At 39.6% G+C, this 27,238-nt stretch overlaps 1 protein-coding gene across 1 annotated transcript in view; it reads right to left on the minus strand.

Annotated features, from left to right (window-relative positions):
- Positions 1–1,527: 1,527 nt before the first annotated feature.
- The window catches only part of LOC132821839 (mucin-4-like), a 67,282-nt gene continuing 41,571 nt past the window's right edge, over positions 1,528–27,238 (minus strand). Inside the window, exons 24-36 of the mRNA XM_060834697.1 lie at positions 23,701–23,860; positions 23,495–23,593; positions 19,991–20,107; positions 18,660–18,776; positions 16,833–17,021; positions 14,178–14,293; positions 13,019–13,077; positions 9,849–10,054; positions 9,189–9,357; positions 7,081–7,269; positions 6,012–6,049; positions 5,508–5,614; positions 1,528–2,275 (exon numbers count right to left, since the gene is read on the minus strand). Of these exons, the coding sequence (XP_060690680.1) occupies positions 2,219–2,275; positions 5,508–5,614; positions 6,012–6,049; positions 7,081–7,269; positions 9,189–9,357; positions 9,849–10,054; positions 13,019–13,077; positions 14,178–14,293; positions 16,833–17,021; positions 18,660–18,776; positions 19,991–20,107; positions 23,495–23,593; positions 23,701–23,860 (1,623 nt within the window). The 3' untranslated portion in view covers positions 1,528–2,218. The remainder of the gene's footprint in view (positions 2,276–5,507; positions 5,615–6,011; positions 6,050–7,080; positions 7,270–9,188; positions 9,358–9,848; positions 10,055–13,018; positions 13,078–14,177; positions 14,294–16,832; positions 17,022–18,659; positions 18,777–19,990; positions 20,108–23,494; positions 23,594–23,700; positions 23,861–27,238) is intronic.

A 27,238-nucleotide genomic window follows, 5' to 3' on the forward strand; every position in this document is an offset into this window, starting at 1 on the left:
ATTTAACCTCAGGGTCACCATGCCTCAGGCAGTGGAAGATGTTAAGAAGGAGAGTCCTTCACGATAATCTTAGCTGGATTTGAATCCATGCTGTTGGTATCTCTTTGCAAACCAGAAATCCAGAACTGAGCTAACTGACCCCTGTTTCTGTCAAATTTCTTATAATGTGATTGCAACTGTGCACAGTATTCCAGCTGAAGTCCAATAAGTATTTTGTACATGTTCAACATTGCCTCCTTGCTCTTGTACTCAATGCCCCTGTAACAAAGCTGAAGACACTGCATGCTTTGTTATTTCTCCACCTGCCCTGCCAATTTCAATGATCATTGGTCCCTAAGCTCCTGCATCTCCTTTAGAAATATATTCCTTAGCTTCTCCAGAAGCTTAGAAGCATCCTGAAAGGGATTGTTCTCCAGGCTGCTTGCATGCCAAGCACTCTGCCTTCAGGACGAGGTGAGGGGATGTAGCTCTTTGGTGGGGTCAGTAGTTGTCATCCTTCAACCCAATTAAATGATCCAAATCAAACTTGCCTCACAGCTCCAGGGACACGGGTTTGATTCCAGCCTCAGGCATCTGTCTGGAGTTTGCACATTCTACCTGTGTATGTGTGGGTTTCCTCTGGGTGCTCCGGTTTCCTCCCACAATCCTAGATGTACAGGTTAGATGAATTGACCATGCTAATTTGCCCATAGTGTTCAGGGATGTGTGGGTAAGGTGCATTAGTCAGGGGTAAATGTAGGGTACTGGCGTAGGGGAATGGGCCTGGGTGAGTTTATCTTTGGAGCATCGGTGTGGACCTCTTGGGCTACATGGCCTGTTTCCACACTGGAGAGATTCTATGATAATCTATGAACTAGTGCTTGAGTAATTTTTGACCCTTTCTTTGAAGATTTCTGTTTTGTATAAATTGACATATTTATGAGAGATAGCTTTATTCCAGAGTTGGGGGTGGGATGGTTGGTTAGTCAGCCTCCTCATATCTCTTCTTGTTAACTTGCTCCCAATTGGAGGTTTCCAAGACTTTACAGCATTCCACATGTTTCGTGTAGGACTTTGCCAGACAGTCACTGAAATTGCAGCCATAGATTTCTTCCTTTCCCCTCTAGCAGATCTTTCTTAAAAAAAACATACTTTGGAACCAAAAGTAAAAAATATCTTGGGGCTTGATATACTAGATAGGATCACTCCACCATGGGGAAAATACCAGTGTCAGCAGGACAAGACTCTTAAGCACCATTAATTAGCAACTTAACATCGTCAAAAGGTTTCAAAACTGGTTAGGTTGCCTGATACCATCTTGGTAAAAATTCAAGTTGGTGGGGGTGAGCAGCTTGGGGGATGGGGCCATGCACTGGACTTTATGCACTCTTTCCTCTTCAAAGTGAGTGTAAATATACCACTCCTAAGGATTGATGCACCCAATACTTCTGCGCTGTGCTATGTGGTTAATCTTATCAACCTGGTTGACCAGGGATATGGGATTGCAAGTGTTGTCTGCATTATAAATGAATAAAAACATTCCACCACTTTTTAGATGAATTATTTGTTTTATTTGAATTTCTGAAATTCTTATATATCTTTTGTATAGATTATTTAAATAATCTGCTTTAGATTAGAATACATACATGACTCTACTAGCTCTATTCACTAGAGGTAAATTGTATTACCCTTCACCAGGGGCCTTAGATATTTAGACTGTATTTTGCCAGAAAAATCACATTCTAATATAATAATAGTACATGTGCAATGCAATGAACAATTTTCTTAAGAAATATAGGAATATAAACATTATAAAAATAATGCTCTGACATGATTTATATAGTATATTTTAAAGAATATTGCAATCGTGATTTGTAAATTCAACTTGGAAGTAAAAATCAGGAATTATATATTATTATGATAATATTCTCAACAGCAGGCACCTACTGAAATCTCTTATATAGTAATAAAAGGGAATTAACAGTAAACATTAGGGTTTATTATAAGGAAAATATTTAGGCACCAAGAATGAAACACACCCTTTAAATCATATGAGCTTTTATAGGTTTTATCGACTGCCTCTTTTAGATTTAGAGTATAGGTAATTGAAAACATATTCAAGTATGCTTATATAATAAACCCATATCCTGATAGTGCAGTTTTTGTGCAATAACTCCTTTATACCAGTGTGTCATTTTCCATGATCTTCGGTAAGTTCCTCAGTACCATGTTGACGGTTTTATGGTATTTCTGAGTCAGTGCCACTTCTCTTGATTGATGGTCTTGCAATTTTTACCTTAAAAAAATAATAGTTATAACTATAAAAAATAATAGTTATTAGTAGACTCTAGAAAAAGAGTTTACTACTTTTTCAGTTCTTTAAATGAAAGTAAGTCTGATCCACAGTGGCACAATCTCCACCATAGACAGGGAAAGGAGGTAGTCCCAAATCCATCCCATTGGAACAGAGATTGAATCCCATGGTCATGGCATTAATCTGATCCACAATGGCAATCCTGCCAATAATCTGCTCATACTGTTCAAGTTAATTTGGTAATATGTTTCATGTATTTTATCATCAGGAGCTACAAATAATGACAGTGGAGACCCAAATTTTGCTCCATCATCTGGCTGATCAGGAATTTCTCCTGCTCTTACCATGAGCATTTACATATATTGGAAGGATTTTACATTAACACACAACCTGTTTGGTCACACTACCAGCCCACTCTCCTTGGCCATCATGATCTGGATTGGGTCTTGAACCCAAAGCTGCTGGCTTCGAGGCAGGAAAGCTACTAATGCTACCATTGCACCTCAAGACCTCCTTCTGACTATGTATCTAAGATTTCAATATATCCCTAACTCCAAACTGAATGAATAGTTAAAGACTGGGAACATTACCCTTTGGAAATTTTGCTCAGAAGGATCATATGTTAAATATTGTGGCTAAAATAATAAAATGATCTTGTCAGTATACACATCTTGCAAATGCCGTACATAGGTTTATATATTATATTGAAATTGGAGTTTTCTGTTTCCAACTATCTTTGTGGATATTAATTAATATGATTGATATGAATATTCATTCAGTAGTCAGCACTTATGTTGTAAATGCAATCAATATTGTATACAGGTTCTTGTGGTAAGTAAATGGGGGCATTGGGCAAAAAACCAAGATGCTATTCTATGTTTGTACAAATCATTGATTAGACCACAATTGTAACTCTGTCTTGTTCTGAGTGTATTATGTTGAGGAAGATATCAAAGACATGTGGGTGTCGAAGAAATTGCCATGAGGATACCAGGGATGTGAAACTTTACTTGTACTGAAACAAGAAAAGAAACAGCATTTGATTCATGAGAATAGAATCAGATGGTCAGAGAGTCAGTTAACAGACAGCATAATTTTAAATATTTTTACCAAAATAACAAAGGGAGAGGTCACAGAATGTTTTTCTAAATTATGCAGAGAATATAGCATGCCACAACATTGGACTCGGCCAATCTTTCAAAAACTAAAAGTAATTTTATCAGTTGAAAAAATTTATAGAAAATGCATCAATTCACTGTTTAACTGAGAAAGGTGGGTTACAGGGCTCCTGCCTGAAATGTCGATTTTCCTGCTCCACGGACCTGCTGTGCTTTTCCAGCACCACTCTAAACTTGACTCTGATCTACAACATCTGCAGTCCTCACTTTCGCCTACATCCAAACATTACCTGGTCACCCGAAAAGAAGCATTGCTTTTCAGAATCCTACAGTTGCAAGCAGTGCAATACTGTTTTGTGTATGTGTGAAAGTCAGAGAACGACAGCTGGGGTGGGAGAAAAGGTAAGAACATGTATGGAGCTGGTGGATAGTAGGGTAATGGAGTTTGTGAACATTTAGGTTTGAAACTGAAATTGCATGAACTGAGAAAACATGCAAATAGTGATGTAAATTAGTAAAAGATACATTTTTAAGAGATTTGGAAAGCAAGAGGGAATTTATTTGACACAGAGTCAGACTTTAAAATACTAGATGAAGGACAGGTCAAGGAAAATGCAGTGGTGCTGTGAAAGAGATGCAGTATATCAGACAAAGAAAGATCAGCCGATCTCAGAGACAGGCAGAGAAATGAATTCAGAAACAAAGAAACAAGACACAAAACAGACGAGGAAAGAATCAGCAGGAGGAGCAATTTTCAGAAACTTAAAATCAAATAAAATGTTCATTGAGTCTAAAAACTATGTTTCTATACCATTCTATGAACTTTAATGGAAAGAATAATAGGCATAGTGGGCTGTAGATTAATGAGTGACTATGAGTTTGTTTCATATTGCTGGTAATTTAATTTGCTTTATGAAGTCCCTCATCCTATGCTTCTGAACTTCCTATGGTCTTGGTCTGACATTGTGCCTGGCCTGATTTTTCTAAGTTTTCAGATCAGTAAGAGGCCACTCCTAATTCCATGGTTCTCTTATAAAATCTCACTGTACAGAGGTAGTTGGAAGATATAGAGAAAGCTGAGAATTCCAAAGGCAGATAGACAGTGTAATTTTAGCAATTTAGGGTGGTGGGCATTTGGAACACGTTGCCAGCAGAGGTGGTAGAGGCAGGCATGGTAGATTCATTTAAGATGCGTCTGGCCAGATGCATGAGTAGGTGGGGAGCAGAGGGATACAGATGCTTAGGAATTGACTAACAGGTTTAGACAGTACATTTGGATCGGGATTAGATTGGTGCTGGAAAATCACAGCAGTTCACGCAGCATCTGAGGAGCAGGGAAATCGACATTTCGGGCAAAAGCCCTTCATTAGGAAAGAGGCTCAGGCTTGGAGGGCCGAGGGGCCTGTTCCTGGGCTGTAAATTTTCTTTGTTCTTTATCACCAGAATATCCTTCAATGACCATGAGAACAGACAGGAGCTTGGAACTGAGAGACACGTAGTAAGTAGGAAAGGGGAATCTCAAAGAGTGGCAAAGGGGATTAATGCCCTATTTCAAGAATTCCCTAGTATTTTCAGAATCATAAACAAAAATATATGACTTATCGATATCAACTAATGATATATTCACATCTCTACTAATTAGCTAGCACCACATTGTTTTAAAACCATTCTCAAGTGACAGATTCCTGTAGCTTTTGTATACATGGTCTGCATGAGAGAATGAGAGAAGGAATGGTTAAAAAAAAAGTGGAGCCATAAAGAGGTGTGATAAGATAGTGAAGACCAGAACAATTAGGACAGCAGTTCTTTTGCAAATGTTAATGCAGCATCATTTCTATACATTCGATTTGGACAACACATGAAGCACAAAAGCCTCTAACACAATGCTAGTGCATGTTATGTCATAATGAAGGTGAACGTCAGTGCTGCGGTTTCTGATGTTAGTCTTGAATGAAAATATTCCTGTACAAGGATTTAAAAACACTTCAACTAATTCTGCCATAAAAGAATACCTGAAGCATTATAGATATATGCCATGCACATCACTTTGAGAAGCATTGCTGATTGTTATTGTAACATAGCAGTGTTTTTAATACCTCTGCAGTTGGATTGACATGATCAAAATTTGGAGTCCAGGACACAGGCTGCAGATTGTTATCATCCAAAGAAGGCAAGATGTGTGTATTTTTCAACTTGGAAGATACTGAAATGGAACATAAATTAATTACATGTTTGCAATGTTGAATTAATTTTTCAGTGAGCAGTTACATAATATCAGGCACCAAAATAAAAAGAATGATACATTACTTGTTATATTAATAGTATGCACATAACACTGAAAAGAACAATCGAGAATTGCAGAGACATGTTCAATGGGTTTCATGAGTAACAGAATCACATATTATGTCAATGTTGCTGACAACACTCATGAAAATGCTAACATAAGTTAGCTATTGGATTTGGACCATATTGAACAAAATTATATATAATCCATATACATATATATGTATAAAATGCAACAGCTACAGATGAGTTATACATGATGACAAATAGAGACAGTCTGAGGTGTAAGTATAAAAGATTATAATGATATCACTCACGTGGATTGCTTTGGAATGAAAATGTTGTAGCCCTAAAGCTGTAAAAAAAAAATTTGAATTGTTTAAATGGTACAAAAAGGAACATATAATTAATCTGACTTTGGAGTATTAATAACTGTTAGGGATATAAAAGATTATTTTCAATTTAACCTTAAGATTTAAAAACTTTAATTTCCACTGATTGTTGACAATGTGAAGAAAAAGATCTTTGGAGGTGAATCCTTTCTGTAGACACCCCTGACACAGACTGGAGACCTCATCTCAAATTTCAGCCATGGGTTCAACAAGAAGCAGGTTGTTGCAATGATGTGTCTGCAGCACTTAATCTGAACTGTCAATGAAAGGGAACCCAGAGAGACTCTGTTCACTTTGTACTTTCTTCTCTTTATGGAGCAAGTGAATTCTGAAAGAAGTTCGCTGTCTACACCACCTCCCAACCCCCATCCCCATCCCCATCCCCATCTCCATCCCAACCACCCCCCCCCGTGCCCCCAACCACCACACCTCCCAATATATCAACTTGCCCTTCCAAATATTTGGGATATCTTAACAGAATTCCATTGACCCAAGTTCTACAATACGCTTCATAAGTTGTAAAGAACAAAAATGTTGGGGCATCCAGATAATATTTATAGATATGTCCCTTTTCCATAGAGTAGGGGAATGGGGCATGCCTCCACCTCAAGAAAATGACTGAAGTCAAGCGTGGAAAATGGATACAATCTGTATGGCATTACTTTCTAGCTTCCTGACCTGGGCCAGAATTTTTACAGCCTATACACTGAAATTATTTTGGAGAATATAGTGGACTCTTACATCATGGTATTTTCAGCTACAAATAAATATAAATGCATACAAAATTCAATTCTTCATTCAGATATGCTTTTGAACAGTTTGAATTACAATTCAGATAGTTTGGTAGCTTTAATTCATGGCAGCACTTTCTGATTTGTTGGTGGTGATAGCTTCATGCATTAGGTTTAAATGCTACAGAACATTACACTTCCACAGACTGATATTTTGTATAATCCCTTACCTTGCTCATGGATTTATAAACTGAATGGTTTACCTGTCTGTGTCATTTACGAGTTGTTCCCTTCCAGGTTTTTTGCACTTCCAGATGATTAAATAGATGGCTAACATCAGTAGCAACAGGAAAGCTAAGGCACCAAAAAGAATGCCAAAAAATGCCCTGAGGTTCATTGACAGGTGTTCACAGCGATCACCGTAACTTGAGTATATTGTGCGCGGAACACATCTGGGAAAAAGCATTGAACAGCATGAGGCACTGATATCATTAATGTTGCATATAGCTAGATATCTCTATAGACTAATATCAGATCTCTGGAAAGTTATAATTTTAATTTTTTAAATGTTCAGGTTAACCATATCAAGGTCACAGATCTTTTTCATCATCACATTGATATGTCATGAATGCTACTTCCATTTTCGGTGTTCATTAGTTAATTATGGTACAGCAGCAGTCAACAAGTTATAATGTGGTAACATCCTTGTAGTCTTTATGTTGGTGCAATCTTCACCAGCTCCAACATGTTCCTTGTCACAGAGGATGTTGGGGAGAATGTTTGAGAGTTTTGCATTATGAGTGAGTCACAAGTAGAATGTGTAAAACAAAATATCATCCCTTTTCTTCAGTGACCAGGCCAAATCCTAGCCTGGATTCCAACTAGTGCCACATTTGTGCACATCATACCTCTTCATGCTGGCTGAAAGAGCCACCTGCAATCCTCATTTTTTTGGGAGTGGTGGTGGGGGGGGGGCACGGGGGGAGGGGGGGGGGGTGGAGGGGCATGACTTTTAAGACTGCCCTGTCAATCCATGTCAGCATTGTTAGAGAACTACACAGAAGGGGGACGACAATTCCACCAACTGGAAGAAAGTCAGTGGCCTCCCAAAAGGCTTGGAGCAAACTGGCAAGCCATAGTGCACTGCAACACAGGCAACTCTGAAGCAGAGAGAGACCTCCACTACTTCTTGGGGAGCAGTCTGACCCAATCCTCTAGAGCAGCCAGCCAAACTGATTGGTCAGCAATGCCAACTGACCCGGCAGCACTGGAGCTCCATGGTGAATGGCTCTGGCACTGCAGTCAGGTCCATGCTGGATGGCCAATGGATTCGAGGTAAGACTTTGTGCAGGGGTTGTTTTGGTACCTGAGGGAAGATGTTTCCACCAATTTAAAAACTGATTGCTGGCTTGCCTATGCCAACACACAACTAGCTGGCTGCCAATTTCAGTGTGTGCCCCTCCTATATATTAGTGAGGGGAGCTGAGTAACAGGTTAGAAGCTAGTGGGCTACTCACTTAACCTATATTATTTTTCCTCCCCCATTTCTGCTGAAAATAAACCCTGTGGGTGATGTGATATTCAGCCAGTGCAATCTGAACAACTATGCAAAGTTGTCAGTTTACAATGATGTAACATCCTATTCTAAACTAGGAAGCTCATTTGGGAGCTACGTTAACTAGCTCTTTGTTGAATTATATTTACACTCTTGCTGCTTTATTTTACAATGTTAAGTTAATAAAGTTGTGATCAGTTCAGCTATTTCTGAAAACCTTAGGAAATGTTTTCAAAAGTTCTTGTGTAGGCTGAATTTAAGTTTGATGGAAGCACCAAATTAGTGTGCTCTGCTGCCTAACCAAAGTTACCTGTTCAATTCAGTGAAATGAAAATAACCAGATGACCAAAACTGCTGCTTAACAAATTCATCAATTATTTAAAAATTTCTTATGAATTGGTGACCACTTATGAGGTAACTGTGGTAACGTATCTCCAAAATCTATAGTTTGTGTTTTGGTGGACAGATTTCACTGAATAGAATTTTCAATTACGTGTAGAGGTGTGAGCATTTGATATTGGGGGAGGAGGGGGTGCAGTGAGTGACAAAATTTGAAAGCAGTCTATTTAGTCCACACTGAGCCTCCAAAGAGCATCCCATCCAGATGTACCACCTACCCTCTCCATGAAACCCTCCTTTTTCCATGGCTAATCCAACTAGACTGCACATTAATAGCAGTTGATAACATGAAAACATTTTGAGGTATCACTTTATATTATGAGGTTGGCAGGATGCAGTTATCCATGCAGAACAAAAAAAAACTTCCTTCTACTTTGATAAGAAGATGTTTTAAGTTTTAAATAAATGCATTTATACTTGCACATTGGTCCATTTATCAAATGCTTGCACTCTGCTTGATTGAGACAGTAATCCATTTCGCAGGGAGACTGGCAAATCACTCCATTCTGATCATCCCACAGGACCTTGTAACCAGCAAATTCAGTGTTGTTGCAGTTGAAATGTGGCAGTAGACTTTCATATGATACTGTAATAAGGACAAAAATCAATCATTTTTTTCATCAAAGGTGTCCATTCAAGTGTTACCTTCATGTTGTATTCGTATGGATTTCAACGCTAATATGTAAAATACAAAGCATGTGAAATATGGGTACAGAATTGGTCACTTTTATACTTTATGGATAAAAAGCAATAGAAACAAGCTATGTTTTGCTCTTAGGATAAATGTCAGATATTAGAAAAATGATGAACAGCTTTATTATTCTATTGAAGATGCTCTTCTGGTATTTTTGTTGTTGTATATTTTACCAAGCATTCTTGATTTTCTTTGAAGAGGGAATCCACATAACAAATACAGTTTGAGAAACTTGATGAAGTTATTTGACACTGTACTCTCAATGAATATTACATGTGTTTAATGTTCTGGACTTACTGCATTAGTTCTGGTGCCCGCTGGGCATAAAGCCAACTTTAAGTAAATCTTATATCAACTATCAAATGTTAAAATCTTGCACTTACATTTAGTTATATCTTGAATGTCTGCTTCACTTAAATTTCCAAAAGTAACATTATCAGGATGTAGAGCACGAGTAAACTGTTGTTTGCCATTAAAAGCTTCCAAAATTGCACGATGTAACTCATTATTTAGGAAATCAATTACAGTCTTGTTTCCATTGTAACTGAATAACGACTTAACAGAAGTGATTACATTATTCTCCTGTGACCTGTTGGTAAGCAGCAGAGATAAATTCGTCAGCTTGTTTATATGTTATGACAGAATCATCGTATAGTTTTACTATAGGAGGAAGCCATTTGGCTATTAAGCAGGTACCTAGCTCTCTGCAAGAGCAGTCCCATCCCCTGGCCTTCTCTTCACAGCCATGCAATATCTTTCCCTACAGGTATGTATCCAACACCCCTTTGAAAGCCACACTTTAGTTGACTTCCAGCAGCCTTTCAGGCAGTGCTTTTCACATTCTAAGCACCCATATGAAAAAAAAAACTCATGTCACCTTTGATTCTTTTGCCAATTACTTTAAATCCCTTCTCAGGTGTGTGACCCTACTGCTAATCATTTTGCTTTATCTGTCGAAACCTCTCATGATGTTGAACACTCCCCTCGACAATCAAAGAACAATAGTTTCTCCAATTTATCCATCTCTGATTTAGAGAGAGAGGGTGCGGAAACAGTTTGCAACAATAATTCCATTCACACAGCTTTCAGAAACATGGTGCCCAGTATTGGATGAGATGACACATCAATTCTGTCAATAGAAAGATTTAATTAAAAGGACCTGAGCATCAATCAGAAAGTCTGAACTAATGTGGTGTCCTGGGGTTGCAGCAGTTGCAGGAATGCTGCTGTTTGGGGATCTCACTCTAGTCTGCAGGGCTTACTGTAGAATCTGAGGCACTGCACACAGTGGTTTTTCCCAAGGACAGGAAGAAGAGGACATCATTTTCATATTTTCATCTGACAAAGGGACAGCACACTGAAAGCTTATGATCTCAAATAAATCTGTTGGACAACGACCTGGTGTCATGTAACTTCTGACCATGGTCATGGAAGTAAGCAGAATGTGGACACTCTAACCTGAAGACAGTGCACTATATGAATCCAGCACCTCAGGAACATGGGAAAGGAAAGATGGCCAACACGTTCAGCTGCTAACCCCAATAACAGTGACTATCCCACCACTCTCCTATACAACTTGTTAACAGATCAATACACTTTAGAAGTCCACTCTTTTTATCACTCTCCAACACATACTATATTAAGCAGACAACACTTAAACTCACCCTCACCCTATACCTCACAATCATCCTCCATAAACATTGTCATTTGCTTATCTTCACATAATCTATTTATAGCATTGCCAGTTCTCTGCTTTTTTTCCTTGCACAACAGTGTACATAACTTCAGAAAGAGGCAGAGAAATGAAAAGGGATTGGGTATGAGAAAATTGGGATGAAGAGAAGAGTAGTCTGGAATGCCACCAGACTAGATGTTCATCATGGGATTTAGAGAGTTCCACTCTTCTTGATGGTCCAAGAAAATATTTTTGACTTATCAGATAGGATCTACACTGGGTAACCAGCAGCTCCTACTGGTCATATGTCTATATATCTAAAAGGCTTCCAGCTAAGTTAGGCAGATATCCAAACAATCTGACTTTAAAACAATACTATAATCATATTAATATGAGTGGTTTTCACGGGATGTCCTGAGAGAAATAATCCCTGGAGATATAATAGACAAGACAAGACTTCTCCAAACCATTCAGGAAAGGCAAGAAATTCTGTTCTCAAGAATGGCAGCAAGGGACATGACTGTCTCACCAAGGTGGCATGGACAGACGTAGCAGTGGCATCATGCCCATGGGGTCAACACTGGTACCTAGGTTCAGTGAAGGAAGAGGAGGAACTTCACAATAGTAAATAGCACTATTTACTCACTGAACCAACACTCCCGGAGGTATCACTCAGTCTAACAGTGCCAGTACAGAAGTCTACCAGCTTCAGTATCACATTGATTATATGCACTGAATGGGCAACAGTCACTTTATGCTGACAATTTTTTGAGTTGTAGAACAATGCAGTTGGTAATCTCTAAATGGGGAGAGTTCAGCATGCTCATGACGTTCTCAACAACCATTGCAATGGCATTCAATTCTTCTCTTTGTCTGTAAGCAGCATGTATTGTATGAGATATGGACCCTTACAATCAGTTTTTCTGTGTTTCTGCTGTACTTTGTGTGTGTGTGTGGTGGTGGTGGTGGTGGTGGTGGTGGGGGAGGCTTGTAAGTGATGTATGTGATGCCCTTGTCCTTCCAGATGGAAGTTATTTTGGAATTGAAAGGTGTTGTCTCACGATCTTTGGCAGGATTTCTGCAGTGCATCCTGTAAGTAGTATACACTACTGTTGGAGGGAGAGGAAGTGGATGCTTGTGAAGTGATGCCAATCAAGTAGGCTGCTTTGTCCTGGATGGTGTCAAGCTTATTGAGTGTTTCTGGACCTATACCCATCCAGGCAAGTGGGGAAAGTATTCCATCATACTCCTGGCTTATGTCTGGTGGATCGGCTTTGAGGAATCAGAAGGTTAGATAATTGCTGCAGTATTCCTAGCTTCTGACCTGCTTGTGTAGCCACTGTAAGTATATGGTGAATCCAAGTCGGTTTCTGCTCAATGGCAACCCCAAGGATGCTGATAGTAGGGGATTCAGTGATGGTAACAATATTGAATGTCAAGAGGCAATGGTTAGACTGCCTGTTATTGAAATGATCATTGCCTGACATTTATGTTGCACAAATATTACTTGCCACGTTTCAGGCAAAGCCTGAATGTTGTCCAGATTTTGTTGCATTTGAACATTAATTACTTCAGTATCTGAGAAGCTGCAGATAGTGCTGAACATTGTGCAAACATCAGCGATTATCCTGACTTTTGACCTTATGATGGAGGGAAGATCAGTGATGAAGTGGTTAAAGATGATTGGGCTGAGGGCACCACCCTAAGAAACTCTTGCAGAGATGCCCGAAAGCTGAGATGACTTCACCTCCAAAACCACAAACATCTTCCTTTTTGCCAGGTATGACTCTAACCAATGGAGAGTAATATTTATTTCACAGTACTTATTTTATGGTTTTAAAATAAATATGTTTTTATTATAACTTAAACTGTACCAACCAGAAAAGAATTTTCGAATTCTCAGCGAAGTGTGGCACATATTGGAGAACACGACGGACCTAAGGAATTTAAAGGAATCATTAGTTAAATCTTCATCTTCATGGTAAATCTTAGAACATAACGATTTTCTGAACTACCAGGTAAACTAATACTGGAATTTCATTTTTTATCATAATCTTTTGCATATTTCCTCAGCAATAATTCTTCTTTAAGATCATGCAATAATTCTTCTGAAAAAGAAATGCTTAAAAACAAAATCAGCTACAACAAAGCATACATTGCCTTGTGACAGTGCAGTCTGTGCACCATGTGTTGCATACTCAACCAAGTAACTATCTGAGAAAATATAAACAATTTCTTGTTCTCCTGTTTCATTGGAAAATACAGAATAGTAGCTTTTGACTTTTAGGCTGACCAGCTAAGTAAGCCAAGTTTTCGGGCCTGAACTTTCTTTGAGGTCAACTGGCAAATTTTGGGCCAGAGTGATATTGTTTGGTGGGGACACTGGTCACAGTTGCAGTCTTAATGTTTTCCTAACTAATTCAACTATATGACTCAGTGAACGTGAGAATATAAGAAATAGGAGTAGTACTGAAGTCTGGGGGTTCTGCCATTCTATGAAAGGTAATAGCTAATATGTCCAAGGCCTCAACTCCTCTTTTGTGTCTGCTTACTATAGCCCTCAACTACCTAATATTTCAAAAATCTATCTACCCCCCCCCCCCCCACTTAAATACTTCCAGTGATCTAACCTTCATGACTCTCTGGGATAGAGAATTTCCGGGAGAAGGAATTCCGTCACATCTCAGTTTTAAATGAATTTAAATATATTTTTAAATGAATTTCCTTATGGCAGTTGGATCACCGACAGTATTTGGAAAGGAGGTTTTTGAAATATTGGGGAATTGAGGGCTATGTTGTGCTGGCATGAAAAAGGAGTTGTGACCTGGGACAGATCAGCCATTACCTTGTTGAATTGTACGATTGGCGTAAAGGAGCCAAATGGCCAATTCCTGCTTGAATTTCTTATTTTCTTATCTCTGCTCACTTGATCATAACTAAATATTAGAATTTATTGCCTCAGAGCAATTTACATGTCCATGATCTGTTAAATCACCATTGGTTTTCACTATTGCAAACATAGTCAATCAGATCATACCCTTCTTGCAGTGACAGTACTCAGAATCCCATAGTCTGTGCTGCTTGTGTTTCCTAAGACATTCACATCAACATTCGGTAGGGTCAATGTAATATTAACAGATCTCTTTGGAAGAGCTGAAACAAGAAGCAAAAACATAGTTTCTCAATTCGGATGCGTAAATGCTACTCTAAGTCAAGGAAGAAAATTCTGAAAGCTGACATTTTACTCCTTGTTGTACGCTCCAAATGCAAATTACCTTCAGGAAAGGGAAATTTTTTTTAAAATTCATTCCCAGGATGTGGGTGTGGCTGCTCAAGTCATTATTCATTGTCTATCCCTAATTGTCCAGGGGTCAGTTTGGAGTCAACCACATTCTGTTGGTCTGGAGTTTCATGTAGGCTAGATCAGGTAAGGATAACCGTTTCCTTCCCTGAAGTTCCTACCATCTGCCATGGTGGGATTCAAACTCTGGTCCCCAGAACATTTCTTGGGTCCCCAAAATAATAGTCCAGTGATAATACCGTTTGGCTACTTGCTATTATACTGATCTGGTCCAATGTTCAAATTCTGGGCAACACCATTGTAAGATAATGGTGACATTTGGCATCTCATGACCAGAATTTCAGAAAGGTGAAATGGAATCCTCAATGGCTTTAAGTACATTAAATGTCATTAAAGAATGATACATTAAGCCTTTTAACTCCTTGCTACATTTAAACCAATTACTGTGTTTGTCCATGAAAGAATCATGATAAAAACCAAAAGAACTGCCGATGCTGTAAATCAGAAACAAAAATGAAATTGCAGGAAAAGTTCAGCAGGTCTGGCAGCATTTTAGAATTCTTACAGTGTGGAAGCAGGCCATTTAGCCCATCAGGTCCATACCAACCCTCCAAACAGCATTCCACCCAGACCGACTCCTACCCTATTTCTGCTTTTCCTGTGGATAATTCACTTAACCTGCACATCTTTGGACTGCGGAATGAAACTGGAGTAACTGCAGGAAACCCATGCAGACACAGAGAGAATGTGCAAACTCCAGATTGATAGTCGCCCGAGGGTGGAATCAAACCTGGGTCCCTGGCGCTGTGAGGCAGCAGTGCTAACCACTGAGGCACCATGTCACTATCCTTGATGGACAGAAATCAGAGTTAACATTTTGGGTGGAGTGGTCCTTCCTCAGAACTGTTGGTTTATATACAAAAAATAGAGTGGGGGGAGGGGGCAAGCAGTAAATAATAGGTGGAGATAGAGTCCAAAGAGAGAGAGAAGAACAGTTGGACAGACAAAAGAATAGATAGCAATTTAATTTGGAGGGTGAATAAATGTAAATGAGAAATGGCTAACAATGGGGTTATGTGTAATAGCAGAGTATGTGATAACAAGGCCTGGAGTGTGGGAGTTGAGGTAAGGACTTGGGAGAGTTCAAGCCTTAAAGATTGTAAACTTGAAATCAAGTATAGAGGGCTGCAGGGTCCCCAACCAGAAAATGAGGTGCTGTCCTTCCAGCTAATGCTGAACTCACTGGAGCACTGCAGTAAACCTGAGAGAGAGTGTTGGCCAGGGAACAGGGTAGTGTGTTAAAGTATTCCTGATGAAGGGCTTTTGCCCGAAATGTCGATTTTACTGCTCTTCGAATGTTATCTGAACTGCTGGGCTTTCCCAGCACCACCCTAATCTAGACTCTGGTTTCCAGCATCTGCATTCCTTGTTTTTACCTGGTGTGTTGAAGTAGCAAGCAACTGGACGTTTAGGGTGTTTTTTGCTGATAGAATTTGGTGTTCCGTGAAGCAGACATCCAGTCTACACTTTGTTTCCCCAATGTAGAGGAAACTACATTGTGAGCAACAAATGCAGTAGACTAGGTTGTGTGAAGTGCAGGCAAAGTGCTATTTCACTTGGAAGGTATGTTTGGGCTCTTGGGTACTGAGGAATGAGGAACTAAATAGACATATGTAACACCTTCTGCAGTTGCAGGGGAAGGTGCCAAGGGGCTGTGTTGGGTTTTGGGAGTAAAGAAGGAATGGACCAGAGTGTCCCAGAGGGAACGGTGACTGCGGAAATCTGACAAGGGAGGGGAGAAGAATATGTGTCTGCTGGTGACATCTCGCTGCAGGTAGCAGAAATGGTGGCTAATGATCCTCTGGATGTGGATGCTGGTGGGATGAAGCATAGACTGGATGACCACTTCACAGAAACCTATGTTCTATCACTAAAAACATCCTAAGCTTCCAGTCACCTGCCATTTCAACACACCACCCTGGCCAACATCTGGCAGTATTCCAGCGAAGAACATTGATTGTTTTTCAAAAGTATTTAATTGGCATTGATATCACTTTGGGTACTTGGGAAATATGTTTTCATAAAGGCAAATTCTTCCTTCTATTATCAGTTGAATTTCATAAACTTTATTCTTTCATTCATGGAATTGGGCATCACTGGCATGGTCCACTTTTGCTGCCCATTTTGTACTCCCCTTGCACTGAGTGAATATTTATCCCATTTCAGATGGCAGTTAAGAGTCAACCACATTGCTGGCACAAGACAAGTATTTGACTCATATTTTAAAACAGCATGAGAACAATCCTACTATTTGTGTTTAAAATTATTGAATAGTAATGAAATGGAATGACAAACGTCTGAAGTTACAGTATATCAGATATTTGAACATACTTGACAGAGGTTGTGCTATGAATTGCTGTTCTGGATCTGTGCACCGCTCTCCTTTGTACTGACTTGGACACTGGCACAATGGTTTGCAGTTATCAGCAGGGTCTGGTAGACAGGTTCCTCCATTGTTGCAGAATGAGGAAGGACAAGTTACATTGAAACATAGACCCGCAAGGCAGGTTGTACCATTTCCTAAAGTTGGATAATAAAAAGAACGCATATTAGGATTTTATATAGGCAGATGTCTGGAATAAAAATAAATGCTTGTACTTAACATTTAACATCTATTTAATAATTAATTACTTTAGCTTTAATGCGAATATATTTTTGATTGGTTTCTCAGTTTCCACCAAATATTACATCCAGGAGGGGAAATATAACACAAGGTGCGTCACATTTGGTGGAAGAGATGCAACCTACCCGCATGCAAACGGCTTTCATTTGAAGTGAGGACAACAAAGTCTCACAGGAATTCAGCAACATGATAATGTATTTCATATACATTGCTACTCAATACCAGCATCAAGCATTTGCAAATCAGGTATTAGTTTTCATCATTGTGATGGTTAGTGGATATTGGGAATAGTCTTGGTTTTGCATGACTACTTTCAGAAACTTTAGCTCTTGAGGATTGATCTTTATTGCCAGAAGTCTGGGTGCTGGCTGCAGTTGGGCTCTGCACCTAGCCACAGGGACTGGTGCCTGTGGAGGTGAGCTGTTTTAGAGCCCTAGCTCAGTGTTGTGAGACGTTATCTCAGCTGCAATGAAAAACACAACAACCCTTATCCCATAAACCTGCTTACCACCCACACACACTCTCCGCCATCTCATGCCCAATCAACACTTAATGCACCTGATACCCCATGCCAAGATCTGCCACTTTCTCCCCATTCCACCATGCTAAGGTATAGTCCCCTTGCCCCTTATGACTCTATGACATGGTATGGCTCTTCCATACCTATTGACACACTATGCACTACATTGAAGCAATGAAACCTACTGTGGTAGTTGCCAGTATGAAAAAACATTCAAAAAAGTTATGCACTCATAACTTTTTACGATGTTAAAAAGTTGTTCCTACTAAAGATCAAATATAAGGAAATCTCATCTAGGGATTGCCCCCTTGCTGTGGTGAACTAGCTTTAGTGTTTTGATGAGACTGAGAGCAATTCTGTCAGGAATTCTCAACTTCGGACAGAGAGGAAGAAACAGACAAAGCCTAATCCAAAACAAGGCCCCAGTGGTCATTCAGGCAGAAGATATTCATGTAATATCAATGGCTGTGACAGCAGATGAGGGCTGCAGCAATAGAAAGATCTCAGTTTCCTTGCCACTGAAACTAGATCTATCACCTGCCCAAGACCATAAGCCTGCTAATGTGTAACAGGAATACCTTGTCAAAGGCAAGAGGTCCAGGGAAATTCATCAACATTCACCACCTCTGAATTCTGAATAATGAGTGGGTCAAGACTTGTGAGGGTTCCAGGTGCACCTCTGTCGGGTGCATCCAGTCTCCAACCAGCAACAGATCAGAAGATCAAGGCCAGAGGCTGTGAATATTGACAGTTCCATATGCATTCCTTTTGCAGAGTCTCAGTCACTGATAATCTCTTCAGTCATTTATAAACTGCTTGTCACTCTGATTTATCTGCAGCATGCCAGAGGAGATAAACTAAATATTCATGAATTGATTTGCAATTTGCAGAAGAAAATCAAGTAATATATGCAATAGCTTTCAGATTGACTAGTCCCAAGGCCTGGTTTATTTTAAACCAGAGTTTTTCATTTGAAAGAGCATACTATAGCAGATTGGACAGCGTGCTATGTTACCTGTGAATCCTTCTTTACACGTGCAACTGAAACTTCCTGCTGTGTTAGTGCAGTTAGCATTGGGTGAACATGGTGAACTGTCACATAGACTAATGATGCTGCAGTATGACCCGTTGCCTAGAATTGAAGGAGAAATAGAAGGTTGGAGTTTAAAAAAGGAATGTTTACCGTTAATTTTCTTGTGTTCTTTAAACATCATCGTGGGCAGCTTTGTCCACAATTAGCATCATACTGTCAGTAGTTTACTCAAGAATCCAGCAATTTCAATAATTTCCAACACTTGGAAATAACAATAATTGATCATTTCCAAGCCAATGAAGATGAAAGTTAAATTGATGATAAAACATCCACAAATTTAATTCTTCAGTTACATGTTAATAATCCTATTTGGCTATTAGTCCTGGGAATTAGACTGAAAGAGAGTCTATGAGGCAATGTAGAGTTTTGAAGAATACCATTAATGCAATGTCCCTGGGGGATTTGTCAGTCTGTGCCAACATCTGGAATTTTATCGCAGTGGTGTACTTTATCTTCTATCATTGTATCTCTTTACCTATATTTCCTCTTCTCTCACAACACGCAATCTCTCCTGGATTTTGTTATTTTTCCGAATATCATGTAAGCCATAAACTGGTAAACCCTCTCCTCAATAATTACACAACAGATATTGTGGAAATTCAGTGAATGTTCAAATTTAATTAGTTGTTAATGGAGGTGATCAAGAGCAAGCTGTCAATCACAGACTGGCAGCTCTGACTGATCAGGCTAAGGGCCTGTGGTGGCTGTGAAATGTAATAGTTCTTCTTCCTGTAATATTTCCTGGGTAACCATCCAGGTAAATGGGTCAGATCCCTCCAAATCTCTGATTACCTCAGAATACGACATCTTTCCAGAGGGTTCTGGAGATGGGGACATTGCTCATTGGAAGTTTAAATTTCCGTGGGAATTTTGAATAGTCAGTGGGTTGAGACTTGTGAGGGCTCAAAGTGCACCTCTGTCGGGTGCATCCAGTCTCCAACCAGCTACAGATCAGAAGATCAAGGCCAGTGGCTGTGAATATTGATAGTTTCATATGCATTCCTTTTACAGAGTCTCAGTCACTGAGTATCCCTTCAGTCATTTATAAACTGCTTGTCACTCTGATTTATCTGCAGCATTGCCAGAGGAGATAAACTAAATATTCATGAATTGATTTGCAATTTGCAAAAGAAAATCAAGTAATATCTGCAATAGGTTTTAGATTGACTAGTCCCAAGGCCTGGTTTAAATTAAATCAGAGGTTTTCAGTTGAAAAAGCATACTATAGCAGATTGGACAGCGCGCTATGTTACCTGTGAATCCTTCTTTACACGTGCAACTGAAATTCCCTGCTGTGTTAGTGCAGTCAGCATTGGGTGAACATGGTGAACTGTCACATGGATTAATGATGCTGCAGGATAACCCGTTGCCTAGAATTGAAGGAGAAATGGAAGATTGGATTTTAGAAATGGAATGTTTACTGTTAATTTTCTTATGTTCTTTAAACATCATCGTGGGCAGCTTTGTCCACATACTCTCGGTAGTTTATTGAAGAATCCAGCAAATTCAATAAATTCCACGACTTGGAAATAACAATAATTGATCATTTCCAAGCCAATGAAGATGGAAGTTAAATTGATGATACAACATTCACACATTTAATTCTTCAGTTACATGTTAATAATCTTATTTGGCTAATTGTCCTAGGAATTAGACTGAAAGAGTGTTTTAAGACAATGTAAAGTTTTGAAGAATGCCATTAATGCAATGTTACAAGGGGATTTGTCAGTTTGTGCCAGCACCTGGAAGTTTAACGCTGGTGGTGTACTTCACCTTTCATCATTGATATTTTTATATATATATATTTCATCTTCTCTCATTACGTGCTCTCTCTGGATTTAGTGAAGCGCATTGATGTTTCTTCTTCCTCAGAAGGCTAAGGAAATTTGACATGTTCAACTTTTTCAGATGCATTACAGAAAGCATTCTTCCTGGGTGCATATAATGGCCTGTTATGGCAACTGCTCTACTAAGGACCTTAGTAAACCACAGAAAGTTGTGTGCACAGGTCAACCGATCACTGAAGCCAAACCCCAATCCATGAATTCCATCCACACTGCTTGTTGCTGCAGAAAGCCTGCTAATGTCAAAAAACTTTCCACCCTGATAATATTCTCTTCCAACCTCTTCTGTCAGGCAGAAGTTACAGAAGCTGGAACACATGCACCAACAAGGTGGACGAACAGCCTCTTCCCTGATGTTATTAGACTGCTAAACGAACATCTTGAATTTCAAATGTAATATTGACCTTGCTTTTGTGCACCTCTTGTGCAGTCATAATCTTGTATGCCTTGCTCTCTCTAAGCAATCTATGATCTGTATGTTCTTGTTTGCTATGACCTACCTGCACTGCTCACAGAACAAAACTTTTCACTATACTTAGATACATGACAACAATAAAGTAAATCAAATGTTGATATCACGTATGGCATAAACTGACAGAATCATCTTCTCTACAATTAAACTTCAGATATTGTGGAAATTTGCAGTGAGTGTTTGTATCAATTTGGCTGCTATTCAATGGATGTCATCAAGAGCAAACAATCAATCAGAGGCTGACAGCTGTGATGGCTCCAGCCTTGGAGCTGTGGTGGCTGCTGATGGTTTGATGGAAGAGGACTCTCACAGGCCACTCCTTCTCAATGTTGGGTCCCTCGATCAGGCACTAAGTGGCTTACAAAAAGTAATCCAATCCATCATCACTGGAAGCCAAAATTAAGCTGCAAGATTTTTGATTTGACACTCTGAAATGGCAACAGGCTTGTTTGCTGCAAGATTAATTGGCCACTTAAGGTTTTGAATGTGAATAGGTGTATTTTCAGTTAGGAGTCCATGTGTGGTCTTGCATCTGGGTGTAATACTGACAGAGGTGAGTAGGTCGTGTGGTGTCCATTGCCACTCTCCCCCATTACTAAATGACCTCTCCCTAGCAAGGCGAGATTGGGCAATGCAATAGGCTTCCCTCTATTGTGTCACTGAGGTAGTTATTAATTAGTTTGTTTTGTGAAAAATGTTAGAGACATGTTCAGGTCTGTATTCAATGGATAGATTTAATTTTGCGATTGTTAATGATGTCGTTTTGAAAATGTCTTGTCATCTGTAAAATTTTAATTTTGCATTTGGAAACACTGTAATAAAAAAACTTTGATCAAGTCATAGAGATGTACAGAAACAGAGCCTTCGGTCCAACTCATCCATGCCGACCAGATATCCCAACCTTATCTAGTCTCATTTGCCAGCACTTGACCCATGTCCCTCAAAACCATTCCTATTCATGTACCCATCCAAACGCCTCTTAAATGTTGCAATTGTACCAGCTGCCATCACTTCCTCTGGCAGCTCATTCCATACACGTACCACCCTCTGCATGAAAAACTTGCCACTTAGATCTCTTTTATATCTTTCCCCTCTCACCCTAAACCTATGCCCTCTAGTTTTGCACTCCCCCATCCCAGGGAAAAGATTTTGTCTCTTTATCCTATCCATGCTCCTCTTGATTTTATAAACCTCTATGAGGTCACCCCTCAGCCTTCGAAACTCCAGGGAAAACAGCCCCACCCAATCAGCCTCTCCCTATAGCTCAAATCTTCCAGCCCTGGCAACATCCTTGTAAATCTTTTCTGAACCCTTTTAAATTTCACAATGTCCTTCCAATAGGAAGGAGACCAGGACTGAATGCAATATTCCAAGAGTGGCCTAACCAAAGTCCTATACAGCCGCAACATGACCTCCCAACTCCTGTACTCAATGCTCTGACCAACAAAGGAAAGCATACCAAATGCCTTCTTCACCATCCTATCTGCCTGCGACTCCACATTCAAGGAGCTGTAAACCTGCAATCCAAGGTCCCTTTGTTCAGCAACACTCCCTTGGGCCTTACCATGAAGTGTGTAAGTCCTGCTAAGAATTGCTTTCCCCAAATTCAGCACCTCACATGTATCTAAATTAACCTTCATCTGCCACACCTTAGCCCATTGACCCAACTGATCAAGATCCAATTGTAATCTGAGGTAATCTTCTTCACTGTCCACTATACCTCCAATTGTGGTGTCATCTGCAAGCTTACTAACTATATCTCCTATGTTCACATCCAAATCATTTATATAAATGACGAAAAGTAGTGGACCCAGCACCAATCCTTATGGCACTCCACTGGTCACAGGCCTCCAGTCTGAAAAACAGTCCTCCACCACCCTCTGTCTTCTCCCTTCGAACCAGTTCTGTATCGAAATAGCTAGTTCTCCCTGTATTCCATGTGATCTAACCTTGCTCATCAGTCTCCCATGGGGAACCTTGTTGAACACCTTACTGAAGTCTATATAAATCACATCCACTGCTCTGCCCTCATCAATCCTCTTTGTTACTTCTTCAAAAAACACTCAATCAGGTTGATGGATGTCTTTAAGAATTAGCTTTTCCTTGAGTTATTTTACTTCTAATGAAATGCTGGAAGATTAGTTTTGCAAATTATTTATTCGCCTGGATAAAATAAGCTTTTAAATGGAGTCATCCAATCAATTAATTGGAGATACTCGGGGAAAATTTGACTTTGATTGGAATAGCAAATTGTTTCATGAAAAAGAAAGACCTACACATATGATTTAATGTGTTTTCTTCATAGTTTGCCAAGAAATTTGTGACTTTAAGAATAGCAGAGCTGAAAACTTGATGAATTTACTAAGATTTGTTTAAGGAATCTAAGTAATTGTACAAAAATCTGATTACGTCATTACACTGCATAATTTGTTTTCACATACCTGAAAATCCTGAGTTGCAGACACAGTTATAACTTTGCACGATATTGATGCATGTTGCATTTGGAGAACAGGAGTTTTCACTCATACACTCATCTATGTCTGTTAGGAAATATGCAGGAAGTTACTTGAGAAATATATATATAATATATATACACACACACATTTTGCATAAATTTTGTGAAATATGACCTTTAGAAGTGTGTTACCAGTGCAACGTATGCCATCTCCTGTCAATCCCCTGGGACAGGAGTCACAACCAGAAAAGGAACAGTTTAACCCTGAGAAACAGCTAACCATCTGACACACGTCAATTTTATTTTCACAGTTGGTACCAGTAAATCCAGTGGTACAGTGACAAGCAGCTTTCTGTAGAAAAGCAATGGACAATATTTTTGGTTGGTGATGAATATTCTTCATGAGGAAAATGGAGGGTTAAACAGTTTAAAATTATATTAAGCAAAGATTTATGAGAAAGCACATTTTCTTTCATTATGTTGCGTTATAGTACTAAATGGAGCAATTCAGAACAGAAATGGTACAGAAACAAAGAAACAGAAGTAAGCAACTTAATCCCTTTAGTCTGTTTTGTCATCATTCAGAGATCATGGAAGATCTGTAGCATAATTCCATATATCCATGTCTGTCCATATCTCACAATATCTTTGGTTAACAAAAGTCTTCTCAGTTTTAAAACTAACAATTGTGTATGACTGACCATCTGTTGAAGGTAGATCTGAATTCTATGATAGTTTTCATGAACAGATATTTCCTAATTTCAACCCGTACCATATGGCTCTAAGGTTTTGAATATTCCTCTTTGTCTCAATCAAATTAGTTTCTCTAAACTTAAGTTAGTTTTTCCCCAATTTCTTAATATCAAAATGCCACTTCAGAGAATTCCAGAGAATATAATCCCTTGTTTAATCTCTCACTGAGACTTAATCCTGAAAGTCCAGGAGAGTAGACCGTCTATCCATTATGGCAAAAAATGGTGAAAGTGGCCAGAAATTATAGGTCCTGCCCCTGAACATGGCACTCTACATTTTCAGAGGAGATAGAATGGAGTTAGTTGAGGATTCACCATATGAGGCAGCTGGCCATAAATATTATGAGCTGCCTCTATTCCTGACTGATGTAATTGAGGTATGTGTCTGGAATGTGCAGGTTAAATTATATATGAACACATCTGAACCTTGGATTTAATTTGGATGGCCTTTTGCAAACGTAGGATACTCCTTTGGAGCTGATACTTGGACATCTTTGAGGAAGATAAATCACATTTTTGGAGAGGTCAGAAACTCTTCTGAGAGAAGTCGGTGCCCTTTGGAATTGTTAAAAGTAGTTAGGCTTGTGTGATAAAAGTACAGAAACTCAATGCAATTTTTAATGCCAAAGTACTATCAAAGTTCTCAAAGAACTGTCAAAGTTGTTAAGTGGATGTATCAAGACTCTCAAAGGAAAATAACAACTTTTTAAAAATGAAAAAAAAAATGTCTGGAGTGCTTAAAAATGGTTGTCTTCTATATCATGCTGCCTATTAATACTTTCCAATACTGAGCTAATGCTACCTGCCTTATTTCACAAAGTACCATTATCACGGTTTTCCATTTTGCAGTTTGGTTGACAGCGACACACTATGGACAGTTGATGTGGCAGGATAATTTCTAGTTCTTGTTGCAATTGCTAAGAAATATTTGTTTTCATGGTTTTCCTGAGTGAATGAATTTAAATGTAGTATTTTATTTCATGAATGACATTTTTTATCAACATAGTAAATAGACTTAAATGAAACTAAATACCTTAAGACCATAAGACCATAAGACATAGGAGTGGAAGTAAGGCCATTTGGCCCATCGAGTCCACTCCGCCATTAAATACAAGGTAAAAAGGATAAAGGGTGGTGGGTGGGGTCACAGATTAGTATCAGTTGACACTGTTGGCAGAGAGTCAAGGTGGGTATGGAACATGCGTTAATATGGGGACAGGAGCTCTGGGGATTTTGTCGAGGATCATGGGTGTGGATGTTGTGGGGGAAGGGATGGGGTGGATACAGGGGAAGAAGGTGGTACAGCTGGTATGGAGGGTTGTGGGGACATTGGGAGTCATGCACTGATATAGTTGGAGCATGGAGAGTGCAGGGTGGTGAGGGATAAGGATTGTTTTAGGTATTAATCTTTATTTTATAAAATTTGGATACAGTGCTAGATTCCTCATTAAGCCTGGCTGCCTACTCTACATTCAGACTTAATATCCTCCTCTGATCTTCCAAGGCTGCCCACCATATCTTTCCATCCAGCTTGACTATATATAAAATGTAGGGAAATAGATGGTGACATGTTGAAAAATGTCCATGTTACAGAGGAGGAAGTGGTGGATGCCTTGAAAGGCACAAAAGTGGATGAATCTCCTGATCAGGTGTACCCGAGAACTTTGTGGGAAGCTAGGGAAGTGATTGCTGGCCTCTTGCTGAGATATTTGTATCATCGATAGTCACAAATGAGGTGCCAGAAGACTGGAGGTTGGCTAATGTGGTGCCACTGTTTAAGAAGGGTGGTAAGGACAAGCTAGACAACTAGAGACCAGAGAGCCTGACGGCGGTAGTGGGCAAGTTGTTGGAGGGAATCCTGAGGGACAGGATGTAAACGTATTTGGAAAGGCAAGGACTGATTAGGGATAGTCAAAATGGCTATGGGAAATCATGTCTCACAAACTTGACTGAGTTGTTTGAAAAGGTAACAAAGAGGATTGATGAGGGACGAGTGGTAAACGTGATCTATATGGACTTCATCAAAGCATTCAACAAGGTTCCCCATGGGAGACCGAGTAGTAAGGTTACGTCTCACGGAATCCAGGGAGACCTAACCATTTGGATACAGAACTGGCTCAAAGGTAGAAGACAGAGGATGGTGATGGAGGGTTCTTTTTCAGACTGAGGCCTGTGACCAGTGGAGTGTCACAAGGATCGGTGCTGGGTCCACGACTTTTCATCAGTTATATAAATGATTTGGATGTGAGCATCAGAGGTACAGTTAGTAAGTTTGCGGTTGACACCAAAATTGGAGGTGTAGTGGACAGCGAAGAAGGTTACCTCAGATTACAACGGGATCTGGATAGATGGGCCAATGGGCTGAGAAGTAGTTGATGGAGTTTAATTCAGATAAATGCGCAGTGCTGTATTTTGAGAAAACAAATCCTAGCAAGACTTATACGCTTCATGGTAAGGTCCTAGGGAGTGTTGCCGAACAAAGAGACCTTGGAGGTTCTTGGCTCCTTGAAAGTGGAGTTGCAGGTAGATAGGATAATGAAGAAGGCATTTGGTATGCTTTCCTTTATTGGGCAGAGTATTGAGTACAGGAGTTAGGAGGTCATGTTGCGGCTGTACAGGGCATTGGTTAGGCCACTGTTGGTATATTGTATGCAATTCTGGTCTCCTTCCTATCGGAAAGATGTTGTGAAACTTTGAAAGGGTTCAGAAAAGATTTATAAGGATGTTCCAGGGTTGGAGGATTTGAGCTCTAGGGAGAGGCTGAACTGTTTTTCCTGGGGTTTCAGAGGCTGAGGGGTGACCTTATAGAGATTTACAAACTCATGAGGGGCATGGATAGGGTAAATAGACAAAATCTTTTCCCTGGAGTAGGGGAGTCCAGACTAGAGGGCTTTAGGGTGAGAAGTGAAAGATATAAAAGATACATAAGGGACAATTTTCTCATGCAGAGGGTGTTTGGAATGAGCTGCCAGAGGAAA

This window comes from Hemiscyllium ocellatum, chromosome 13 (genome assembly GCF_020745735.1).
Source record: "Hemiscyllium ocellatum isolate sHemOce1 chromosome 13, sHemOce1.pat.X.cur, whole genome shotgun sequence".
NCBI lineage: Eukaryota > Metazoa > Chordata > Chondrichthyes > Orectolobiformes > Hemiscylliidae > Hemiscyllium > Hemiscyllium ocellatum.